The sequence below is a fragment of the Artemia sp. Qi Xiang Cuo genome, chromosome 15 (genome assembly GCF_049724085.1).
Source record: "Artemia sp. Qi Xiang Cuo chromosome 15, ASM4972408v1, whole genome shotgun sequence".
Lineage (NCBI taxonomy): Eukaryota > Metazoa > Arthropoda > Branchiopoda > Anostraca > Artemiidae > Artemia > Artemia sp. Qi Xiang Cuo.
The window spans coordinates 58,397,262-58,423,684 of record NC_142808.1 but is presented as its reverse complement, the minus strand read 5'-3'; the positions used below and the strand labels follow the sequence as shown (position 1 = coordinate 58,423,684).

Sequence of the window (26,423 nt, the reverse complement as noted above, 5' to 3'; positions counted from 1 at the left end):
GAACGAATGAATAAGAACGAAAAGTGGCGTTCAATACTGCTTTCTAGGGACATAACTGAGAGAAAGGTTGAGATGACTAGGGCACGTTCTGCGGATGAAGGATGACAGATTGCCAAAGATTGTCCTTTTCGGCCAAACGTCTTTGGTTAAACGAGAAGCAGGTCGTCCCGGTTGGGGAGAAAGGATCTCATAAGGAAATATTTAAGGGAAATTGGAACGTCCTGGGAAGGCACAAAGAGGGGGCTTTGAATAAATTGGGATGGAGGAGGAGCACGAGTAGCTGTGTTGGCCTCACGCGTTTTGGTGCTTCGGTGAGTCGTTAGTAGTACTAGTAGTAGTATCTAACTCTGGAAAAGAATAGTCAGCAATTTTACTTGCATCTGATCTTTTGCAAAAATTTAGTGAGCACGAGAGGAGGATGACAGTAGAAAGCATAATACATGTAAAATCACAATAGAGAGCATAGGAAGCATACGGTTACCATATTTTACTTTTTCTAATTGTTCAGATATTAAAACAACTTTTTCTCTTATTTTGGGATTTTTATGTTGACTTTCAAAATTTTATTCTACGTCATCAGTGATAAAACAATATGGTATGAACGATCTTATTGTGATAATGAATAAGAAGCAACAAAAATCTAAGTTGCCAGGGCCATCGATTTGCTTTAGCCCGACTCTGGAATTTTTTAATTATTGAAACTAGAATATTTATTTTCTTTATCTAGTTGGTATTATTTTTGTAATTCCCAATAATTCCGTTTTTTTAGATTTACTACTTGTTTATATTAAAATTTACGATGTTGTCAATAAAATGTAATTAAAATTATTAGTATAATTAAGGTTTGTGTATATTGGCCTGTATTTATATTGATTTGTTGTTTAATATTTATATACTAAGTTTGTTCATTTAACGTTTATTTATACACTCCAATTTCGGAGGTTAATAAAATACTTGAATTTGACTTATGATATGTTGTTTATATTTTTTGATATATTGTTGATCTTATGCTTTTAAAATTTACAAAAACTTTTATGTTTGACAAAATATTACTTATTTCAAACTAAGTTCATAACACTGCTAGTTTCAAACATACCTTTGTCACTGTTGTCCAGATTTCGGGAGTCCGATTCAGATGTTAAATTGGTTGTTCTGGATGCAACAGCCACAGGTAGATGCTCAGATGATAGAGTAGAAATCGAAGATTCTCTGATCGTTTTAGCTTCTTCAATTGATGAAGTATCGTAAGCTTAAAAAAAAAGAGACAGAAAATAGCAAAAGTAGGATTAAATATTCTCAATAATTTACCATTAAATGATGAAATCCTCACAAGATAAAAAAAAAACAGACCACAAGCGTGAAGAATGATACTAAACATTAGACTTAACAAATTTAAGCGTTATAATTTGATTGAACCGTAATAATAGTGTGACAATTAATTAAAGGCAATTTGATTAATAGAAAACCAATTACATTATTTAGCACTAAATTCACAAATTTGAATACCCAAATGATAGCTAATTAATTTTTTGAAATAGAAATAACTAGAGCTAACCTATTTAAACTTACTGAGAACTAGCCTTTGAGGACTGCAAAGAAATAAAAGCAAATTATCACCGCTTCTACCTTTAGGCTGCAAAGCTCTATACTTTCACAAGCCTCTTTTGAGTTAACAATTTAGTCAATGTTACTCTGTAGTTTCTGAGGTGCTCTTGAAAAACCTTACCGAGATGTTCTAAAACTATTAAAAACGCCCATATTAACAGTGGCGAAGGTACCCTTGCAATAAAATGTCACGCATTTATATCATAAAAGCAGGTGTGAGGTTACGATGTTTTTTCTATTTAAATAAGATCCTTTGCCACTTGTCTCTTTGTGAATGTTTTTCTGTTTTAATAGAATGGGTCTACTTAGATACCAGTGGGGTAAAACACACGCTTGCAACAACTTATTTTTGGGGAAAAGGGTGATGACTCGGTGAGCACAGGAATCTAAACAACGCCAAGCTATTAACCCTTTTCAAGTATTTTCAAGTCCGTTTTGAAATTAACACAAAGTCCTTTTCCCTGGAAAGTTATTTTTCAAAAAGCATTTTCATACTATAGGCTACTATGCACCATGGTTCGCTCTGATTTGCTCTTTACTAGGCTGCAGCAATTATCCTATTCTTCTTGTTATACTGCTCCGAAAGGACTTTAAAGGGATACACTTTCAAACGGGAACGTAATATACTTTTGTATGGATGGCTTTTGTATACTTTTAAAAAAAATTCTTTTTGTTTATTTAGTTATAATACCTGTTTTGCATCACTTATTGAATATTTTATAATCGAAATAAAAATAGCAGTGCCTTTCAATTAGACTATTTAAACCATATTGTGGCAATAGATTTTCCTAAGCAATCTCTTTCTATTTTGCACGGTAAAGGATAGTTTTGAATCTGGTTTGTTTTTGCTACTGTGTTGTTTTGTGTTCTAGGCATTTAAACTTCATAATCTTGACTTTTCCATGTAATTAATCAAATTTTGCAATTTCCCTATAAGTTTTTTTTTTAAAGGTAAATTTTCAAAGAAAGCTAAAGAACGTCAGATTGGGTTGTGAGAAGAAGATATATGATTAATGAAAAGAGTGTAAAAAATCAAAGTTTGTTTTTTCGAGAAATGTGTTTGATTTTCCAAAAAATTCTGGGTAAGAATTTATAATTTTATTTAGTTATGGTTGGTCACAGTCTTCATTATGGGCTCGACCAAGCTCAACTGTTACTTGTTTAGCTATGCTGTACCTTATAGCAAAGTACAGTAATTTTATTTTGAAAATAGTAATAAGAATACAAAACCAAATGAGCAGATACGGTTCTTTAACATTAAGAAAGTTAAAAAATCGTATTAAGCCAATGACCAGCACAATTAAAGTCATATAATATTTCAAACTACAAAACAAAAGAAGCAAAGAGGAGACCCAATACACATCTCAAAAGCCTCCAAAAGACCAGAGTACTACTTGTGCTTAGCTGGATATGTTTTTTTTTTTGTGCGGTATGTTCTTTTTTTTTCATTAAACCAACTAAAACATAGCACCAAAATTAATATCTCAAGGCTTTTCAAGTTTAACAGATAATACACTTAAAATGAATTCAAGTAATTTCAGTTCGTTTTTTTATTTTACTTTGTTATTTTTATCTTGGCTTTACAAAATCACTTTTAGTTGCTTTGGGGAAATACATCTACTAAAATTTAATTTTTTTAAGTTTTATGTTTGCTGATTACAAATAAACAAAAGATTGAAATTGTACTCCTTTCTTTGATTGCCCTTCCACAGCCCAACAGCATCCACTACTCAGTGGTGTAAAAAGCAAGGTTGCCGTCAGAAACGAACTACTTTTTCATACCTGACCACCTTTCCATACCTTAAACCTGACTATTTTAGAAAATGATGGGAATAACACAGCTTAACTTTATGGATTTTTTGTGAACATGGAACTTACAACAGAGTTGAGCAAATAATAAAACCTGCGAACTGATTGTATAACGTCCATGATGACCTGGGATGAAAGTAAATTGATATTGTGAGCTCCAGATTTGTTACTCACAGCATGTGAGACCGCAATTTCGGATGTGTATTCGCTATCAGTTACCTTGGCTTCTACTGGTATATTCTTTTCTCTTGAAATTCGGAATTGGAGGGATCGATATGGCATGTAGTAGATCAATACTTGAGTGGAGTGGGATAATGAAAGATTAGTTGGGTTGGGGGATGCGTGAATTGGGGAAGTTCCTTTTTCAAACTAACATTACAACGCTATTACTTTCAAATATACCTTCATCATTAAAATCCAGATCCTGGGAGTCCAACACAGATGTTAAACTGGATATTCTGGATGCAATACTAAAAGGTATCTGTTCAGAGGCACCATTTCAGCCAAACCTTAGGGTGGGCAAGCAATCGACATGGGCCCCGAAGCAGGCTTGTATAAAAAAAAATTGCCTCTAGCTTTATCCGAAAAAAAAACAAAAAACTGCCTTCCGTGGGAGTTACCGTAAAAATTAAGGAAATTGTCTCAATTGCTTTGCCTTTCCTTCTTTCGCTCTTATGCCAAAGGTTCGGAAAAGGCCAGATATCTGAAGAAAGCGGAAACGGTATGTGCGATGTTAAATAAACAGCCGTTTGGGAACCTTAAACTTTTCCTAACCTATAACTTGACAAAAGCCGAACCTCTGTAGAAACTCACGCTTTGACTAAAGTGTATTCTGTAGCAGAATTCTTCAGCTCGCTGCTTACAGTAAATACCTTAGTCCAAGTCGGAGTCACGCTCCGGCTATGACGATGCAAAACTGCTCGATCAAGTATATTTACAAAATCAAAAAATACAATAAAATATTTTGAAACAGATCAGTGAACACTCAAGGCAACAAGGGGAACCGTCGTGGTTTCATCTTCGCAAAATCGTCAACAAGCTCGTTAAAATTCAAGTTTTTGACTAAATTCTTCTATACGAGGATCAAAAGCAGGTGATTAAGACAGTCGTCTCCTGTGGTCAAGCACAGATAGTTTTTCACTATTTCCAGCCCAGAAAACAAGCGTTCATTGCTGGCTGTCGTGACAGGAAGTGTGGCATCAATATGATGATCTGAGATAATTCCTTTATTGGCTGCTGGAAGTGCCTCAATATTGTTGAAGACGACCATTAAGTTTTTTGGCTTTTCCTCCTGCTAAAGCACAAGCTACTTTGAAGTACAAGTTTTAGTTTCAAGAAGACCCTGATCAATGTCCCAGAATAAAGTTAAGAGAATTGCTTGAGGAGCCCTGCATCCATGAACTTGGTAGAGCTGGGGTCCAGAGCTTCGAGTGTACTGAGCACTGAAAGGCTATCTGTAAACCGTCTGTCGAATTCCGCAATCAGACGATCTACAGTCTCCAGGTATTCTCTTTTCAGTTCTTCCATTAGTTGGAGCTCTATTTTTGGATTCAACAAAGTTCTTTCCTGACGTCGAAGTGGTCATGATTTCTTTCAAGTGTTTGATAATTTTTTGGGTTCTTCTAGGTCGTCCCTTCTGACCCGCAGAGGAGGATCCGGTAGCGGGTCCATTCATGTCAGGTACTTCGATTTCAAGACCTTAAGCAAACTCTTTTGCCTTCTCCAAAAGCGATGCAAATGAAGTGTCGGAGCGCAGTTCAGCTATTTCCTTCCTTGTTGCTTGAATCAAGGTGCGGGACCTAGATATTACCAGATCAACTGCCTGAAGCTGCTCAGAAAGTGAGTTTGTCATCCTCACAATTGCTTTCACATAGAGCAACTAGAATATAACTGTGAAAGATTCTATTTTTCTCTGGAGCCCAGCTGCTTCTGCTCGAGCTTCACTATCAGCTTCCTCGCTGACTGCAGACAGTACATCCAGAACAAATTCATATCGGAGTGTTATCTTCGATACTTATCGATACCAGTACGACCATCTTGTCCCAGCACTTTTTCTAATTCCAGGACTGGCAGTTGAGTAGCCTTTTGGGACTCAATTAAAAGCTGATGTCTGGTGTTGATGTAGGAAATGAACGTTTGAGGATTTTGGACTCACGAATAAAATGAGGCAACAGTCCTAACACCTTCAACACAATTTGCAATGACTAAATTTAGTCACTGCACACAGCAATGAATATATATTACTTTTGACACTTTCGCTCTCAGTCGCGTTTGAACACTAGAGAAGGGCCCGCTCATCACGCTTGCTTCGTCGCAGCACTGAGCAACACAATAGTTCCAGTCGAGGCCAAGTTTCACCTCGGTGTCGTGAATGAAGCTGGCTAAACTCTCAGCATCCAGGCTTTTCATATGGTAGCATCCTATTGGTCTTTCTCGTACTTTTCCCTCGTCGAAGTACCTCAGAGGAATGGCGAGCTGTTCTTTTTTCGAATTATCTTTTGTCTCGTCGACAAGAACAGCAAAGCATTTGGCACGCTTAACTTCTTGCACTATTGTAGACCGAAGCCTAGATCCGATAGCTGAAATTAGATCGTTCTGGTATTCGTGGGACGTATAGTGGCCGTATCAACTTTGTAGCTTGAAAAGCGTGGGAGAATACTCGGCGAGAAGATTGCAAGTTTCGACGAAATGTCCTTTGTTTGCTGAAGATTCAGTCTCATCGTGGCCGCGAAAGGCTGTACCCAGTCGCCCCAGTAGGGCCGTTACTTTCAGTAAAGCCTTTACGTGTTCCCTGTTTTCATTCATCTCCTTGTTCCTGTCCGTTGACAAAACAGATGCAATGGGTTGCATCTCCTTGGCTTGTATAGCTTTGAACTTCGTCCTCAAAACTGCACTGTCCCTGTGGCGGTCACTTTTCGCATGCTCTTCTAGAAAGCTTGAGATGTCTTTCCATCTTCTAACGCCGGTCTCAATGAAAGGCCTGGCTCCGTATCTCTGTCCGCGAAGGGTTGACGTGTCGCCAAAGTTTCTGCAGCAGAAACAGAAAACCGAATTTTCCTTAACTGAGTACTCAAGCCAAGGATGCTTTCCATAATACGAAATATTAAATGACCGTCTTAGCTTGCCGTTTGTTGAAACCTGTGCAGGGTACCGTAGCAGCTGTGGTTGACATGGATGGTCGTGGGAGGATGAAGAAATATCAGTAGGACCACTTGAACGATGGTGCTCTTCATCTCGAGTCGTATCTCGTCCAGATTGTGCCTCTTGAGCAGTGACAGGCGCAGTGTCTCTTTGAGTCGTCTCGTTTTCTACTAGCTCGGTCTGACCGACCACCACGTCCTTCGAAGGACCCAAAACGACGGCAATGGATTGTTCGGGTACTGAGTCAGGCACCTGAAAGATATACCCAAACGTTAAAAGCCACTCTTGTACTTTGAAGCACTATTGAACTCATTTTCAACATTTAAACAGTTGCTTTTTTTAGTATGTTAAGTCCAAACTGCGTAGCAATTTCCGCTTTCGGCACAGCATTTCGGGAAAAATAGTGCTAGAACTCCTCCATGGTGCGACAGTTTACTAAAGTATATCGAACTTCGGAAAAAAACAGGAAATTTCAGCAAAGCCAAAGAGGGCCTTTTTCAGATGATTATACATGCGTTGATCCTTATCTACCCGTAAAGATAATATTAGAAACTTTGGGCTTAATGCAATAGCAACCCCAATCGCAAAAAGCCTTTGCAGTAGTCCTTGAATGACTTATTCGGGTGTCATGAAAGATCACAAATAAGCTAAAGGCGCGTTCGATTTGCTGTAGTTTCAGTTACGTCCTTCTCCGTTGTAGGCTTATTTGCATTTTTTCTGCGACGTTCTCCCATTTAGCCTGAAGAACTACTGATAATTTGACCGCCAAACAGGTTCATAATTTTGGACCAAATGGCGAAACGTGAAGCGTGACTACAGCAAATCGAATGCGGCTTCATATCACCAGTCAGCATTGTAGCAAATCTAATAATACAAGCACTGCAAAAGTGTTTGGTTCAAAAAATAAAAAAAAATAAAGAAAAGAAAAAAAACGACAATCTTTAGCTTATGCTTAACAACCCATTTAGCAATGTTAAACATAAAATTAAAAGAACTTAAAAAGTGCGTGTTTCAAAAAATAAAAAAAAGAAAGAAAAGAAAAAAAAAGACAACGTTTGACTTATGTACTTCAAATTGTGAAGCATTGTTATCCATTAAATTAACAGTGCTTTGCAGAAGAAAAAACAACAAAACAAAACAAGATAGAGGTAATCTTAATCAAACAGTTTGTGGTAATGAACTGTAACTAAGGAGCAATCCGACTCAATGGTAACCGAAACTCTAGAAAACGGGTTTTTGATACCAATAGATACATCAAAAGAATCAGATTTCAATGCTGATTTCAAATATATGACTTTCATCAAGTTTAGTGCTAACCATCAAAAGTAACGTGCCTGAGAAAATTTGGCTGTTTTTCAAAAAAAGGGGGAAAGACCACTTAAAAATTAGAGAATCTTGATGAAATTCATACCATCATTTTCAGCGTATCATAGAACAGTACTGTGGAGATTGTACGTTCTTATCTACATAAGCGTGGACTTTTACCTTTTTTGACAGAAGAAAGATTATGGATGCGAGTTTGTTGTTTTTTTCCCAGGGTTTTGGGGGTCATGTTGGAGGATCTGTCCATGAAGGAAGTTTTCATGGGGGAAGGGAAATTGCCATGAAGGGGGTGCCGGACTTGCCAGCATTATTTATTGGTTATTGGGAAGTATACAGACATTTTCAGGAAGGATTTTTTCTGGAGGGGGGGCTGCAGGAGGGGGTTACTCGGGAGAATATTTCCGTGGAGGATGTTTCTTTGGGGTAAGGGACAATTCTATGAAGGGGGCGCCGGATTTTCAAGCATCATTTAAAAAACGATCAGAAATTAAATTTAAAAAAAACAAGTTTTTTCAACTGAAAGTAAGAAGCAATATTAGAACTTAAAACCAACAGAAATTATAACGTATATGAGGGGGTTCTCCCCCAAGTCAATACCTCGCTCTTTAAGCTATAGTTTTTTTTAGTGCTTTCAAAAGAGCTATCTATTCTAATTAAAAGGCCTTTGTGATTCAGGGGTTTGTGAACTGAAATTTTTTTTAACTTTTAACGTGAAGAGCGTGGTATTGACTAAGGGGAGAACCCCCTCATATACGTAATAACATATACGTGATAAAAACAAAAACAATGAAAAAAACAAGCGATACGGCTCAATAGTAATCAAAACTTTTCAAAACGGAATTTTGATGTCAATAAATGTATCAAAAGAATGGGTTTATAGTGCTGATTCTAAATATATAAATTTTATTAAGTTTAGTATTACTCATCAAAGGCTACTAGCCTGAGAAAATTTACCCTATTTTTTAAAGAGGGGGGAAACATCCCCTACAAGTGAAAGAATTTTAATGAAAATAACACCGTCAGATTCAGCGTATCAGAAAACCCTATTACATAAGTTTCAAGCTCATATCTGCAAAAATCTGCAACTTCGTATTTTTTGCTAGAAGAAACATATACGAATATAGAAGTTATTTACGTTAGTTAATTTTTAAATTACTTCCTAATCAAATTTAGAGGTATCCACTTAGCCAAAGAAAAGTAAAATCTTTATGCAAACTTTTTTTACTTATTCAATTACGGTGAGCCAAAATAAAACCTGCATTAACTAAAAAGCGATCAGAAATTAAATAAAAAAAACAAATTTTTTAAACTGAAAGTAAGGAGCGATGTTAAAACTTAAAACGAACAGAAATTATTCCGTACATGAAAGGGGCTGTCCCCTCCTCAACGCCTCGCTCTTTACGCTAAAGGTTGACTCTGTCTCACAACTTTATTTTTTAAAACAATAAAAAACTTTAGCGTAAAGAGCGAAGCGTTGTGGAGGGATCAGCCCCTTTCATATACGGAATAATTTCTGTTCGTATTAAGTTTTAATGTCGCTCCTTACTTTCAGTTTAAAAAACTTGTTTTTTTTATTTAATTTATTGGAAACCAGGTCTACTGCATATCCAGTATTATTTTGTATTTACTGTGTTTCAGTAAAAGGCTAGTTAATTTTAAAAATAACTATACTGCATTGGTTGAGGGGCTATAATTTTTCTTTTATTAAAGAAGAATTAAATGACAGAAAAAAAGGACAGATCTAAGAAAAAAAATAGAAAGTAAAAGAGGATACCCAACATCTGATTTAGCTTTTTCATAGCAGTAAAAAAGAATTAGCTTTTTTTAGCGCCACAGGGAGTACCCAAAGGGACCAAGCTGGTCAACTGATAATTCCTTTGAGGTGATTTTTGGCGTTTTCCTAGCAGGTATGCTGGAACATTTTGAGGGACTGTCCTTTCCTGAACTTTAAGAAGAAAATTTACTCCAATTAATAGAAAAAATAAAGAATAGGCTTTCCGATGATATATGTTTCATTAAAACTGAAAATCTCTATCTCCGGGACAAACCGGGAGAAGTTATATGGTTTTTCTAAGATTTCCGGGAAAGTAGGAGTCGGCTTTTAATTTTGTGTCGATTATTCGAATCTCTTATCCAAGCTCTACAAGCCAGGGCAAGACTGCCCAATCAATTCTAAATAGTTTGGCCAGACAAACTAAAAAAGTCTATAATGGGCGAGATAGGGTGAACATTTAAGGTACCGCATCCCCTTAACACCATATAAACTACCCAGCGCGGTTCATAATAGTAACTTTGGTCCACCAAATTGTGAAAAAAAGAAACAACTTAACAAAACACAAATACTGTAGGTTACTTACTTGCCGAGCCGGTTCACCTGGCTTTTGCTTCTTAATCCATCTGTTCAGAGAAACTTGCTTTTCTGCTTCTTTCTCCTTCTTCAATGCTGCCAATTTACGCTTTTGAGCTCCTGACAAACTCATGAATTCTCAATGGCTCTTCAGCTGCTGATATTAGATAGTAAACTGGCGAACTGGACGAATAATACATGGGTTATATATGGATGGTCTTACGGTTTTAAACAAATTCATTAATTTAAACTGATCTTTATAATTTCCCGAATTTCCCTTTTGGCGCTCCCGACAAAGATGCCGTTTCTAAAAACAATTGCACCCTTTCATTCTATAAGACATTATAGGATTACAATTCAATGGAATCAAAACCAAAATACTTGGCCGGCACGAAAACTTAAGCCTCCAAAAATAAGTATAAAGTAAGTAGATAAGTAGATTTAATATTTGGAAGTAGAATAATCTAAAAATAAGTATTCTACTACCAAAATAAGTATAAGTGGAAACACTGCTCATGATAGCACATAAGAAAGATGTTGAATCAATAAAATCAGAAACTGATATATCACTTCAACCCTTGCACGACCCAGTTGCACTATTAATCTCACTATTATCTAAGTTAATCTACATATAAATGTAGCAGTTTCAAAATTTTGACTAATTGCTAATTGTAATTTTGTTCCTGTAGATTTTGTAAAAAAAAAAACCTTTTTGGGAGGAAGCTTGGGCCCCCCAGAAAAATTAGGGTGGGCAATGGCCCACCCCTGCCCCCCCCCGAAAAAAATGGCACCCCTGTATCTGTTGCTGCTCATGTGATAGAGTAGAATGAGAAGTTTCTCTGATCGTTTCGAAATCGTCTGGTGAAGCATATGCAGCTTACAAAAAAAATTTAAAGAGATGGAAAATTATCAAAGTATGATAATACTTAGCGTGCTGCACATTGACGCAACAGCAGCAACTCTATAAGAAAATTAAAATAAATTTTCTTGTGAATTATTATCGCTTCTAATCAGCAGTTGTACCAAACCAATCCTGCTCAACTCATCCTCAGGGAGATACTGTGGTGTTTCTCCTCCCCATAGTATAGTGCAGACGGTTTGATATCATTCTATTTTCCCTTCTTGTTTTAGTTTTTTTTTTTTTTAAAGCTTTTAACAATAGGCAATGTTTAGAAGTCCTCCAAAAAAAAAGTCCCCCCAGATCCCAAATCAAATTCCAGTGAAAGTGCCATAGTGAAAGATACCCGTCTTGGCTGGTCAAGCATACTATCTCAAAGTTCAAATGATAGCTCTAATTCGGAGAATAGGACAATGATAAGTGTAGGGGCTACTGTAACCATAAATGATGATAATGGGATTCAAGAGGTCCTCTCTAGAAGCTCTAAAAAAAGGAAAATATATCCCCAATCAAAAGCATTTCCCCTCTCCCTGCCCAAGATCCTTCCTCCAAAAACTTAGGAATTTACCTTAAAAGTAATCCTACTACCCCCTTTGAAATAAAAATGCTCACTGCAATAAGAGTTACAATTTTTAAATTGCTAAAATCAATGTTCTCTCATAATAGTAACCATAATTGATCTCTGCTAATAGCTGTCGAAGCTCATAAGTCAACATATAAAATACTTAACCTAAACTACTTTCTCAATACCCAAATTATGGTATATAATTGGAACCAAAAACAATCACCAACAAAAATAGTAGTTTATTACGGTCCCCCAGAGATATCTACTCAGGAATTAAAAGAAGGGCTCTCAGATAGGGCTGGAAACACAATCCCAGTTGAGGATCCATCCCATACCCCTTTGAAGCAATGGAAGCAAATGCTGCCCAACAATACCAAATAAAGCATGTAATGAAACCAATCAAAACCCCCACGTCAATCGCCCCCAATGTATCAAGCACCCCATATAAAACACCATCTTCTAAGCCCCCTAGCTCACATCCCTCTCAGAAGGAATCACCAAGCCAACAAGCCTCCTTGTCCGGTGAGATGAGGTCAGCCTGGCCCCCCCCCTCCCAAGAAGAAACAAACCAGAAACACTACCAGGAATTAATCCCTTAACCGACAAACAGGATGCACAACCAAAAATGCAATCCCCAAATATATGCTTATTCATTCTAAACTGTAATGCAATTCAGGCCATGAACATACATCAACTACAAAAAACAAAAATCATTGCAGAATTGGCAAAAATCTACATCCCTTATGATATGCTCATTCAAGCGCAAAAAGATCTTGCTTTAATTTTAATAGAGCTGAACATTAATACAGAGCCATATGGAGAATAAATCAACAGAACACCAAATATTAATACTCCGGTGGAATGTAAGATCACTCACAGAAAATAAGCTAAATGAACTATTATCTTTTATAAATAATAATTCCATTAACATTGCTTGTCTCCAGGAAACTCATTTAACCCAAAATCAACAAATTAAGTCTCTGGGATATACTATCCTCAGAAAGGATATATCTTCAGAGCGAAAAGGAGATGGGGTAGCTTTATTAGTTAAAAATAATATATAATTTTGTGGCATCAATTTTCCAGATTTTGCAAATGATGTTGATGCAATTGGTATCAGTGTTTGGCTGAATAATTTAAAAACCTACAAAATAAGCTTTTATAACCCTAATGGCCAAACTACAGATGCCAAGGATTTCTTTAATTATATAAATAATTCTAATATGTTAAAAAATATCATTATTTGTGGAGATTTCAATGCCCACAGCCTTTTGTGGGGGAATAAACCAGCAAATAAAGCTAGTAAATTCATTGAGCATATGACTTCAATTAATAATGAATTAGCTGTTGCTACCCCTCCAAACCTGAATACATATTTCAACCCCAAAAGTGGCAGATTCTCCATAATTGACCTACAAATTGTGTCATTAAATTTTTTGAATAAAATTTACATAAATAAAATAGATAGTCTATGTACTGACCACTTTGCTAAAGTTTGCTCCCTAAATGAACCTGCTGAAACTTTATCTCATACCTCCAAATATATCAACACTAACGCAAATTGGTCTATGTTCCAAAATAAGCTAAATGATGAAATTACAAGTTTCACCCAAATTTCATGCATTTCTAACACAACAGTTGACGCACATACTGAAGCCTTGACATCTTTACTAATAAATACAGCTAATTATGCTATCCCCAGGACAACACCTAAGAAAACATTCCCTAAACAAATTCCTAAAGCATGGTGGACAAATGAGTGCCTAAATAAATGGAGAATAAAAAAAGCAGCTAGGACAGAATTCAGAAAAAAACCATCACCTACTACATATTTTAAAAAATTACAAGCAGAATCTAATCGAAAAAGGACTATAATAGATGCTAAATATAAATACTGGAATAATTTTGCAAATAATCTCACCAGAGAAACCCATGAGCCAATTATACATAAAGTCATAAGCCACATCTGTGGGGAAAAGACTTCCCCAAACTCACTCCTGTATGAGCTTATACATAATAATACCCATTATGACAATGATAATGAAAAAGCTAACCTATTTGCAACTCTTTTTGTTAATAAGCTAACATCAAATAATCAAAGCAAACTGTCCCCAATTCCTATGAACCCAAGTACCAACCACGCCAAGGATCCGAGTACATAACTAACCCATTCTCAATCCAGGACTTGAACAATGCAATACATCATATTAGGACCAAAACTAGCGGCAGCTATGACAATATACACCCTACATGGATAAAGAATCTCGCAACATCATACAAACAAGAACTGCTAAATTGTTATAATCACGCTTGGGCATCTTCTATGTTCCCCAATATATGGAAATGTTCGTCCCTCCTACCAATCCTAAAGAAAATAAACCCAAAGATAACCCTGAGTCTTATAGGCCCATAATGATTACTCCTGTGATGGGGATAATAATGGAGAAAATGATCTATCACAGACTCCTCTGGTTTGTTGGAAAAAATAATGTGATCCCACACCCTCAAACTGGATTCAGGAAACACCACTCCTCCACAGATGCTGTAATTTTGCTAACAAATGCAATAAATGAATCTTTCTCAAAAAATAGTGTCCTAGTTGGAGCTTTCCTAGATTTTGAAGGGGCATATGACAATGTGAACCACCAAATCCTTTTAAACAAACTTGCAAACCTTGGAGTACTCCCTAAGCTAGTATCTTTTATTAAATCCTTCATAGAAGTGCGAAGTTTCATCGTTTGTGTTGGATCAGCTTCTTCACCCCAAAAGACAATAACCAAAGGCCTACCTCAGGGAGCAGTCCTCAGTTGCCTCCTATTTGCCCTATATCTCTGGGACATGAACCTACCCCACACGAATCTACAATATGCTGATGATCTGGTGCTACGGTCATCTGGCAACACCTTTCAGATAGCAAAGTCAAATCTGCAAAAGTCACTTTTCCAGTTTGAAAAATTCTCTCAACATTCAGATTTACCCATTGCACCCACCAAGTCAAAAATAATGCAATTTCACCGGAAGTGAAACCATGTTAATGCAAAACTAACTCTAAATAAATCAACTATTCCAGAAGATAATCATATTAATTATCTAGGTTTCATGCTTGACCAAAAACTTAATTTCTACCTCCACATTTCAAACACAATAAAAAATTGCTATAGAAAAACAAATATACTAAAAAGACTTCTTTCCACACCCTGGGGATGTAAGGAGAAAACCTTACTCCAGTTTTATAAATCACATATAAGACCCCATATTGACTATGGGCTCATCGTCTATGGTGCATGTGCAAAGACCCAGATGCAAAAAATTGAAACAACACAAAATGTTATAATACGTCTCATATTTGGTCTTAGGAAACCCACAAGCACCAAGTTTCTGCTTATGGAGAGTGGATTAACAACAAAAAGGGAGAGACGTAGCTTTCTCTTGACAAAAAAATCTTACAAAAATTGAATCAAATAGCTCACACACATTACATAATTGGTTAAGAAATCCAGCCATGTATAGAGGCATTGCAGATGAGTATGCCAATATTCAGAAGAAGTTCCCCATACCAGAAAAGTCTATTGCACCCACTTTCCCCCGATCCCCCCCATGGTATTGGTCAAGTCCCATAATAAATAATGACTTCTCAAAGTGGACTAAAGATTTAACCCCCATTGCTTTTGTCCAGAAAAATTTGCAGAACTTAATATAATTACCTATAAAAATCACTTCCAAATATTTGTTGATGGGTCAAAAAAGAATGAGAAGGTTGCAAGTGGTGTTTTCCTTCCTCACCTGAAAATTGCAATGGGCGAGAAATTATTTAATAATTTATCTATATTTTGTGCTGAGTTAAATGCCATAATCAATGCATTAGAACACCTTAAGGAAAATCAACCTTTGGTTGTAAATTTAAAAAATATCATCATATATTCCGACTCTTTATCAAGCCTTGAGGTTCTGATCTCAGCTCCTCAATATAAGTTGGACATTTCATTTATCATTGTCTCAGTACTATAGATAATCTTGCTTCAAGTGGCATAAAAACTTATTTTCAGTATATTCCTAGCCACTCTGGCATAATTGGTAATCATCAGGTTGATGAAATAGCAAAAAATGCTATAAATATTGACCAGCCAAGTGGGAGACCAATCCCAATTAGAGATATTTACCGATGGAGGCTATCAGATATTAATTTTAATAAGATTAATCCTATCCTTTCCCATTTTGCCAATAAGTATCTTTCTAAAATTTATCATAGAATTCGTTCTGGAACAAATGGACTAAAATGCCTTGCATTCTCATGTAAGTTTTCTAGTTCTAGTGGTTCAATTCCCCTGTCCCCTCTTTGCAGGCATTGTAATACGAATAATGAAACAATTGACCATAGCCTACTTGAATGTAATATGCTGACGTCTGCACAACATACCTTGCTTTGCAAACTGATAAAATGCTTCAAACACCACAAAATATGACTATCAGCCAGGAGCCTAGCCAACTATACCTACACACAGTGCATAGAAATCAATATCTATCATCTTATATTTGATCTCCTTGAGTCAAAATATCTACTGAAAGATATCTGAGAATATCTAATAAATAAGAGACGACTAAGCCAGTAGCTCTGTAGCCCACAGAGTGAAGCAAAAAGAAAAGGGCTAAATAGTACTAACTGAATAGCCCGCCTGATGTGAACTAGAAGAAGAAGATGGAAAATTATCAAAGTATGATAAAATATTCTCAGAAATTAATAACACCCCAAGACATAAAAAAAGACAATAAATGTGAAAAATTACATATTATATGAAAACTGAACAAATTAAAGCGTGATAATTAGATAATTAGGAACCCAATTCCACAAATTAGCATTTTATCCACAGATTAAACTGGGGCTTTAGATAGAGTGTGGGACGTTGTTAGGTATGCAATATAAAGCTTTGAATATGTTTTTGTAAGTTTAAAATCCTTCCAGAGTATTTAGCTAACTAACACAAAACCCTTAAGCTTTTGTAGCTAAGACTAATGATGGAAAAATACCCTTCATATATAATATACTTCAGAAGTGACCTTCCACTTTCTCCTGCTGGTGCCAACACCTGGAGAGTGCCACACTACGTGGTCTTTGCCACCTTGTTACGCCACTGCCCTTACTGCTTTTTGAAGTAGAGTGGCTTGTAAGTGCGTAGAAAAAGTTCATGTTCCATTATTTTATATTATAAAATATCTTCAAAATATTTTTTTTCTACTGAAAATACAGATAAGAAAAATCTCAAAGCTCATATGCATGCCATTCCTTTAAGTGGTTTTATTTTTCGCACCATTTTTTTTTTTTTTTTTTTTTTTTTTTTTTTTTTTTTTTACTAATAATACTGTTTGTGTGGAAGAAGTTTTCACTTCTTCCACACAAAATTCTCTTCCTCTCTGCCTTATTCCTAGAGATGCTATTCTTTTTAACCAAATATTTATAATGAACATCTCACCATTTAAACTTTTGTTTAAGCTGTATTTTTCTAGTTGTTTATGAATTTCTACATATGGTAGAATAATCCCTTTAAAGATTTGCAAATACCATAAATACAGAACTGATCTACGTAACAATTCTGTCTTTCTTTTAAAGTAGAGGTCTATATATTTTCTGCTGGATTTACAACAATGGAGACAAAACAAATGGAGTGACTGTACAAAATCATCTACAAGTACAAAATATTTACACTAAAATACTAACTACTACAGTACAAGACAACATTAATGTTTAATATTTTATTTTAGAAATGAAACAATTTCTTTGAACAAAATCAGCTAATTTTTTCTATAGAGAAATTTGCTAATTCCAAAATTTACAGGAATTTATGTCCATAATCCATTGCATAGTTTCAAATAATTTTTTTTCATCTTGTTATGGTTTCAGCAGTTTCAAATCCTAAGACGATGAAGACCCAGCAAACTCTAATTAGTTCTAGCTTTTCCCAATAAAATATTACCCAATATATTCGATTATACAAAAACCAAATGCTTGACATGTACCTTCATTGTCAAAACATGTGGTGCCCAATTCCTGGGTGTCAGGTTCAAGTTTACATGGTCCTGAAAAGCAGCAAAAAGTACCCACAGGAACCTCTTCCCATTTAGGAGACAAAAAATGGGTTTGAAAGTCAAAAGGCTCCTCACAGTCACTTTGTAAAGCCTCTTCAACTTCTGAAAGAGAGCATAAATAAAAGAAACATCAAACATATTCAATAGAAAAGCTTACAAAACAAGCGCTACTGCTTCCCCTTTTCAACACAATTACCAAGAAAATGAGAAAAATGACCCTTATAAGGACAGAAATCAAACTATCTTTGGCAAATAGTTAACACAAAATGTCAAGATTTAGAGTTGATAAATATTCCTGAAAATTCTTCCACAGGTTATGCAGTTGATTGGCTAATGAGTTGGCTAATCATCTAGTATAAAAAAAGCCACCAAATGATTGGTGGCAATGTTGCTTTTTTCTTTGAATGCTAGTCCCAGTTTCTTTTAGCGTCAAACGACAAAATTGTTCAATTAATTCTATTTTTGCATCTTTCATTCATTTTGTTTCAGATTATATACTAGTAAAATGATTTTGGAAAACATATGCATATACACAAGAGAAAATAGATACCCCACTTCCTGTTTGATAGAAACATTGAAATACTATAGCTGATAATTGATATATTTTCCCTTCCAATTCTAATCAAATAACTGAAAGATTATCACCAATTATATGAATCATTTTTTCCACCACCCCCCTCCTCCTGGAAAAAATCTTCCATTTTACAAGGCTCTCAATTGACAGCAAAAATTTGCCAAGAGGAAAGCTTGCTCCTTTAAGAAACAACAAACATACAAATCAGACTACTTGTGGTCAAACTATCATTAGATTCAATAGGGCTTAAGCTTAAATCTAAGAACAAGTATTGATTGTTGATTAGATTTGTTGTTGATTAGAATAAACAACAAATCCATGTGATGAAAATATTATTTACAACAAACATATAGACAATGTTTCCTGGAAAATAAAACTTGGAATATCTTTGGTATGTTATCTATTAGATATTCACACTTAGCTATACTGAACAAATACCACATATTTATGAAAAAAAACAAACAGTATTTGGAACATAAGAGAATATGCAAAGTGTAGGAAAGAGAATTTGTCTAAAATCTACTAAAAAAAAAACCTAGAAAAATCAATTTTTTTTCACTCCCCCTCCCCTACTCGAAATCTATTGACTGCAATATATAAAACTAGCAACACCTGAACACCTCTTGAAAAAAAGTTTGGAAAAAAGTTTGGGAAAACAGAACTTGGACAAGTTGATAAAACCTGATGAAATTATGTGCTTTTTGCCAAGGAAATAATACAGATAAAAAATGGCAAGACAAAGACAACAAGATAAAAAACTAAAAGCTTGTAGGTTAGTTACCAATATCAGTGCTTAGTGGTAACTGAAAAAAGAAGATAGTTTGCTGTATCCTCCTCAATCACCAACATATACCTTATCATAAACGCCTTTTCTTTTTCTTGATTTATTTACAAATCACAAAAAGATAATCACAGTAAATAAACAAAGATCAAGTAATGTTATGAAAAGATTGTAGGTGATTTGGTTTAAAAAAAAAATACTTATTATAACAGACAGAAACTAGTCCCTATAATTAATATATAATAAATTATTGTAGATAATAATAATAATAAAACTAATCATTATAATGAATAGGTAATTATTGTGGCTGCCTCACAGAATAGACACTTTTAGCAGGAATGCTTTTTTCTTATTGTGTGTAAACAAACAGCACTTTTGTGTAGCAAAATATTCCTTTCATTGCCTAGCTTTTGTGCAGTTTCTTTTTTGTTATTTTCACTGAGGAGAACATTAAAGGCAAGAAGAAAAAGAAGCAATTATTTACTCTAGATAAGCAACTTTTCTTTATTTTTTTTTCTAGAATTTTAATAGATAACTTACCATTTTTAAAAACAGAAGTCTCAGAAATGTTGATAGGCTCAGCCATGTTTGGGATTTGAGGGACATCCATAATATTATCTCTGAAATAACTTAATGTCAGCTATAAAATATATAATACTATTAACAGCACTTGGAAGTGGCACTCCAGTTTTAAATACTTTCCACAAAACGTGCAGATTGTTATGCATTCACTGTGATATATTTTCAAACTGGTATTTTTTTTACACTTTTTCACAATTTTCTGATTTTTTTTTTAATTTCTTTTTTGGTGCCTTGAGTTTTGTTGGAGTAATGCATACATTATAAAATTGCAGAATACAGGCTTTTATTATCTTGAAAAAGCAACACTTTCTCAATCATAGGCTGCACAATCGCGCTGCCTAAGTAAAAAACTATGTTGGCACAATGTAGTATTATTATTATTATTATTTTCTTGGTTTTAGACCAGGGCACTTTGTATTGAAGGAGTTGTATAAACTTCGAAAAGGGCTCATTGGATTGGAAATTGGAGTGGCTTGTGCCCGTTTTAATAGTCGAAGGTTATTGGAGGGCAACTAGCCCCCCCCCATGCCCATCATTCCTCCAAACACATCCCATCAAAATTTTGAGATAGCCATTTTGTTCAATGTAGTTGATTTCCAAATAGAAAACATGTTTAAGGAGGACACTCCCCCACAACCCTCAGGGCAAGGGTTTTAGGTTATGCCCTGGGGGGCATGTAAGAACAGAAAAGTTGGGTCCAGTTCTCCCAAATAAAGTGAAAATGACAGTAAAAACTGAAAATCAAGCCATTTGTTACCATAAAGGTGCAATTTATTACTGTAAAAGTACTATAAAGGTACTTTATAGTACTATAAAGGTAAATCTGTAAAAAACTGATTTGTTTCTGTTGATGCTTGAATTATGCAAGTTTATCTTAGTTTTGACAAGATTTTGGAAGAAACTAAACTTCAGATGGGGTCTGGGTGGGGGGGGGGGTCAAACTGAAGTTTAGGAGGGGCGGTTTACCCCCCTCCCCCTGTTCCATAGCAAGTTACACCCCTGATTGAGCAAAGTTGTGAATTACTTCAAAATATCTTCCTGGGATATGCTTTAGTCTATACAGGCATCCCTGATAGTTACATTTCCTAACCTAATCCCTTTCCAAGATAGCACAATCCATCTTTACACAATCCAAAAATCCATCTTTATTTTTTCAGAATGCCAAAGAAAAGTTCCTCTTTCCCAAAAAGAGGTCTTTTACCCTACAAGTTTAACTATGTTCATGAGACAATAAATTTGAATCTAGCTGCAAAGACAAGCAGCCAAAATCCCTTTCCACCAGTATTCTAGGCTAATTTTGCTCCCTGAGAAGTCAATTCTTGTCTTCTTACTAATAGGATATTAGTCCAGCATTATTTCTACTAGGCTAGTTCAAACTATTAAAATCCAGCATATAAAACTAAATATTCAGCTCCACTAAATTTCAGCTGGGGTCTGAGTGGGGGGGGGGTCAAACTGGGGTCTGGGAGGGGCAGTTTGCCCCTCCTCCCTGTCCTATAGCAAGTTAAAGCCCTAACTGAGCAAAGTTGTAAAGCTGAGAACAGTTTTGTTGTGCTTTATTTAAGTAGAAGATCTATTTTACAAGGTTTCAATTTTAAAACATCAAGATTTTTAAAGATCATAAGAGGTCAGGGAACTCTAAAGGGAGAAAAAGTGGAGGTAGTCACTTCAAAATACCTTCCTTGGACATACTTTAGTCTATACATGCATCCCTGAAACTTTCATTTCCTAATCTAATCCCTTTCCAAGATAGCACAAAGTAGCTAAACTAGAATTTTACCCTATGACAATCACCCCAATGATGCCATATAGCCTTGATGATAGCCTATGCAATGAGGCCTATGCAATGAGGCCTATGCAAATTTCATTTTTATCCAAGCAAACCATTTGTTGGTTTAAATTGGTTACAATTGTTGATTACAAATAAAAACTAATTTTTATGTTAGTAATTGGTCACAGTTAAAACATTGCAAGGTTTTCAAAAATGTTGAAAATTCACCTTTCATCCAATACGTAGGGACATAAACACACATTCTCAGACCCTAACCTGGCTACAGGTACATTCCCAAACAATTTGTTCACCTATTGAAAATATTTAGCCTGTTGTTCTGGTGAAACAAATTAAGGTAGCAATTCACCTTAGAAGTGTGTAATGGTTTAGAGGACTTTAGACCAACATACTCTCAGAATTTCCTGAAATTTTCACCTTAATACTATTAGTTTTAGCAGGAGTAATAGTAGTATTAGATGTAGAAGCAGTAGTAGTAGCATGAAAATATTTCTTTTTGGCTAGTTCAACATCAGTCACAACAAGCCCAGTAAGCTTCAATACAATACTCCAAAGCCCTTCCTAAGGTAATTTCTACAACAAACTGATAAAAGCATGAAAAAAAAGAGAAAAAGAATTAGGCTAAAAAACCAGTATCCAATTGGGCAAAATTATATAAATTGAGAAGTATTGCATGTCAGAGGCAATGCTGTAGCGTTGCCTATAGTAAAGGCCATACGGCTCCAATGTTTTATTATTATTTTTTTTTTTTCCCCAGAGGCACTTCATATGGAAGGGGTCGTCGTAGAAGCTTCAAAGGGGGCTCATTAGATTGGAAATCGAGAGTTCTAGTGCCCTTTTTAATAGTCGAAAATGATTGGAGGGCAACTAGCCCCCCCCCACGCCAATCATTCCCCCAAACACATCCAATAAAAATTTTGAGATATCCATTATCTTCATCGTAGTTGATTTCCAGATAGAAAATATATTTTTGATGAGGATACTCCCCCACAACCCTCAGGGCAAGGGTTTTAATTTATGCCCTGGGGGCATATAAGGGTTTTTATAGAAGGCGTTGTCGTAGAAACTTCAAAACAGGCTCATCCGATTGGAAATTAAAGGGCTAGTGCCCTTTTTAAGAGTCGAAAGTGATTGGAGTGTAACTAGCCCTCCTCCCCCCCCCCCCGCCCATCATTTCCCCAAACACCTACAATCAAAATTTTCAGATAGCCATTTTGATAAGCATAGTTGGTTTCCTGATAGAAACTATGTTTTCAATGAGGAAAGTTCCCCACCACCCTCAGGGGCAGGGTTTTTAAGTTATGCCCTAGAGAAATATAAGATTTTTATAGAAGCCTTTGTTGTAGAAACTTCAAAACAGGCTCATTCAATTGTAAATTAAAGGGAGAGTGCCCTTTTTAATAGTCAAAAATGATTGGAGGGCAACTAGCCCCCCCCCCATGCCCATCATTCCCCCAAAAACATTCCAATCAAAATTTTGAGATAGCCATTTTGTTCAGCGTAGTTGATTTCCAGATAGAAAATATATTTTTGAGGAGGACATTCCCCCAAAACCCTCAGTGCAAGGGTTTTAAGTTATGCCCTGGGGGCATATAAGGTTTTTATTGAAGGCTTTGTTGTAAAAACTTCAAAACAGGCTCATTCAATTGTAAATAAAAGGGAGAGTGCCCTTTTTAATAGTCAAAAATGATTGGAGGACAACTAGCCCCCCCCCCTCCATGCCCATCATTCCCCCAAAAACATTCCAATCAAAATTTTGAGATAGCCATTTTGTTCAGCATAGTAGATTTCCAGATAGAAAATATATTTTTGAGGAGGACACTCCCCCACAACCCTCAGGGCAAGGGATTCAAGTTATGCCCTGGGGGATTATAAGGTTTTTATAGAAGGCGTTGTTGTAAAAACTTCAAAACAGGCTCATTCAATTGGAAATTAAAGGGCTAGTGCCCTTTTTAATAGTTGAAAGTGATCGGAGTGTAACTAGCGCCCCTCCCCCACGCCGATCACTTCCCCAAACACATCCAATCAAAATTTTGTTCAGCATAGTTGATTTCCAGATAGAAAATATGTTTTTGAGGAGGACACTCCCCCACAACCCTCAAGGCAAGGGTTTTAAGTTATGCCCTGGGGGTATATAAGGTTTTTATAGAAGGTGTTGTTGTAGAAACTTCAAAACAGGCTCATTCAATTGGAAATTAAAGGACTAGTGCCCTTTTCAATAGTCAAAAGTGATTGGAGTTCAACTAGCGCCCCCCCCCCCCAACACCCAAAACATATCCAATCAAAATTTTGAGATGGCCATTTTGTTCAGCATAGTTGATTTCCAGATAGAAAATATGTTTTTGAGGAGGACACTCCCCCACAACCTTTAGGGCAAGGGTTTTAAGATATGACCTGGGGGCATATAAGGTTTTTATAGAAGGCGTTGTTGTAGAAACTTCAAAAAAGGCTCATTCGATTGGAAATTCAAAGGGATAGTGCCCTTTTTAATAGTCGAAAGTGATTGGAGGGCAACTAGCCCCCCCCCACGGCCATCATTCCCCCAAACACATCCAATCCAAAATTTTGAGATAGCCATTTTGTTCAGCCTAGTTGATTTCCAGATAGAAAATATATTTTTGAGGAGGACAATCCTCCACAACCCTCAGGGCAAAGGTTTTAAATTATGCCCTGGGGCCATATAAGGTTTTTATAGAAGGCGGTGTTGTAGAAACTTCAAAAAAGGCTCATTCAATTGGAAATTCCAAGGGCTAGTGCCCTTTTTAATAGTTGAAAGTGATTTGAGGGCAACTAACCCCCCTCTCATGCCCACCTTTTCCCCAAATGCATCCAATCAAAATTTTTAGACAGCCATTTTATTAAATGTAGTTTTGTTCTGGAAATTAGGTATTTGAGGATGACCACTCCCCCACAGCCCTCAGGGCAAGAGTTGTAATTTAAGGATTCTCTGAATCCTTCCCATTATTTCTTATGGAAGGGATGCTTGTATAAACTTTGAAGAGGTCTCATTTGACTGAAAATTAAAAGTTTTTGGTCACTTTTTAAGAGTCAATAGAGATTGGAGGGTTACTAGCCCCCCCCCCCCGCTCCACCTCCACGCCCTAAATGCATCAGATAAAAATTTTGATATAGACATTTTGTTAAAATAGTTCAAAGTTCTGATAACAAAAAACTCCGGTGTCGACACAGCCCACCAAGGCCCAAGGGGGTAGTTGTTGTAAGTTATGCCCTGGGGCATAACTTATTAAAGGGGGTTTATAACTTATGGGAAGGAGTTTTGTATGGGAAGAGGTTTTGTATTCTTTCTAAAAGCCAGATTATAATTTGTACTTTACTGAAAAAAAATCCAAATGAGTTTACTGAAAAAAAATGTGCATTGTCAATTTAATATACATATGCTGATATTTATTCCCTAAAATCTTAATTAATGAAAGAATTGTTTTCAGTAAAGCACCAATGATGCACTAGGTTTTAGGCTTCTGCACTGAGGCAATACCCAAACTCTTGTTTGTAGTTATTTTTTATTTGATTCAAACTTGATTTGCATATTCAATTTAAGTTTCTCTCATTTCAAGATTTATTTATTCATTTACAATAATATATATTGTATGTTTGTTTGCATTGATTGTTATTTAATTTCTGTTTGTTGTTTTGAGTTTGAATTTTAACGGGTATTTGTATCTCCTGAGCTTAAGTCTAAAATGGCCTTTACTTTTCTTTGAAAAACTTATTTTTCAGAGTTTTTTTTTAATTAATTTTTGTTCATTTTGACTGCAAAAAGTTTCAAGTTTTTATGGCATGGGGGGGGGGTGCTTACAGTCCGATTATTCTTGACTTTAAAAACCAGATCTAGAACTTTCAAAATGAGGCTTTTTTCAAAGTCTATACGATTACCTCTTTGATAAAAACCTTATATATGAACAATAGACAGCTTGCATAACTTGTGGACAGCTATTGACAACAATGAATGGATTAAAAATATAAGTAAATGGACATCCACCACACGGCTAATATGGGAGTAAAGTTCATTTATGATGCAAATGGATGTTATATTTTGATTGAAGATGTAATTCTAGGTAGGCCTATATATTTGCACAGTAGGGTGGGTGGGGGTATATAGGCCTATTCTGTGAATAAATAGGTTCTAAGAAATTCATGAATTTCTTCAAAAAAACTGGAAAAACAAGGAAAAAGTTAAAGATAAAGGCTTTCCCCCTGCAAAATGTGTTAACTAGGATTATTCTCCATGTTATTGAGCAAGAATCGTCTTCTTAATATGTTTCCTTATGTCCAGCTGGACTCCTATGCTTAAAATACTTGTTGGTTGGTTGCCTAATTTAAAAATTTGTATTTATATACACTGTCAAATTAGCCATCTGGTGGTATCCCTAAGTAAATGGCTAAAAATCTAAGCTAGCCTATTAATATCAAGTAGGCCTATATAAAAGTATGCATTCAGCTCCCCAAAGAGGCCTCTAGTTTTTTCAGAGAATGTCTCAAATATTCTGTTATTTGAAATGAATTTAAACACTGGGTAGCAAGAAACATCAAAAATTGTCCCTGGAGACAATAAATACAACAAATAAACAGGTACTGTTAATAGAATCATTTCTTCTATTATTTTTTGAATGAATATATTGGAAAAGCCCGTCACAATTGAACAAAAGACGGATAAAAAACAAAAGAGAAGAAAACGCACATACAAAACACAACGAAACTTCTTGAAATGAAAATAATCACGAAGGAACTATAATACAACTATGTAAGAATGGCAGTCCACTGGTGGTTACTCGCTTCTACTCTATCACGGTACTTTTCAAGACACGCTTCCACCGCAGTAAATGGATCAGGTACTGAATACCGCCTCATTAGGTAAGAATTACTTGTTCTTAATGGCATCTCAAGTAGGAACTTGAGGTACCTGAAGA

At 35.7% G+C, this 26,423-nt stretch overlaps 1 protein-coding gene across 1 annotated transcript; it reads right to left on the bottom strand.

The window, feature by feature from the left end:
• Window positions 1-1,058: 1,058 nt before the first annotated feature.
• On the bottom strand, window positions 1,059-26,121 carry LOC148943913 (uncharacterized). Its single transcript, XM_089101343.1, has 4 exons — window positions 26,090-26,121; window positions 19,665-19,744; window positions 17,701-17,871; window positions 1,059-1,249 (listed from the first exon to the last, which is right to left on the bottom strand). The coding sequence occupies exons 2-4, from the start codon at window positions 19,732-19,734 to the stop codon at window positions 1,059-1,061; spliced, it is 432 nt and encodes a 143-aa protein (XP_088957469.1). The 5' UTR covers window positions 19,735-19,744; window positions 26,090-26,121.
• Between the last annotated feature and the right edge of the window lie 302 nt (window positions 26,122-26,423).

Excerpts from the sequence above, each read along its gene's own strand:
- LOC148943913 (XM_089101343.1), bottom strand. The coding sequence starts at position 19,734 with ATGGATGTCCCTCAAATCCCAAACATGGCTGAGCCTATCAACATTTCT. Across the intron at positions 17,872-19,664 it reads GACTTCTGTTTTTAAAAATG|AAGTTGAAGAGGCTTTACAA; the intron begins GTAAGTTATCTA and ends GCTCTCTTTCAG. Across the intron at positions 1,250-17,700 it reads CACATGTTTTGACAATGAAG|CTTACGATACTTCATCAATT; the intron begins GTACATGTCAAG and ends TTTTTTTTTAAG.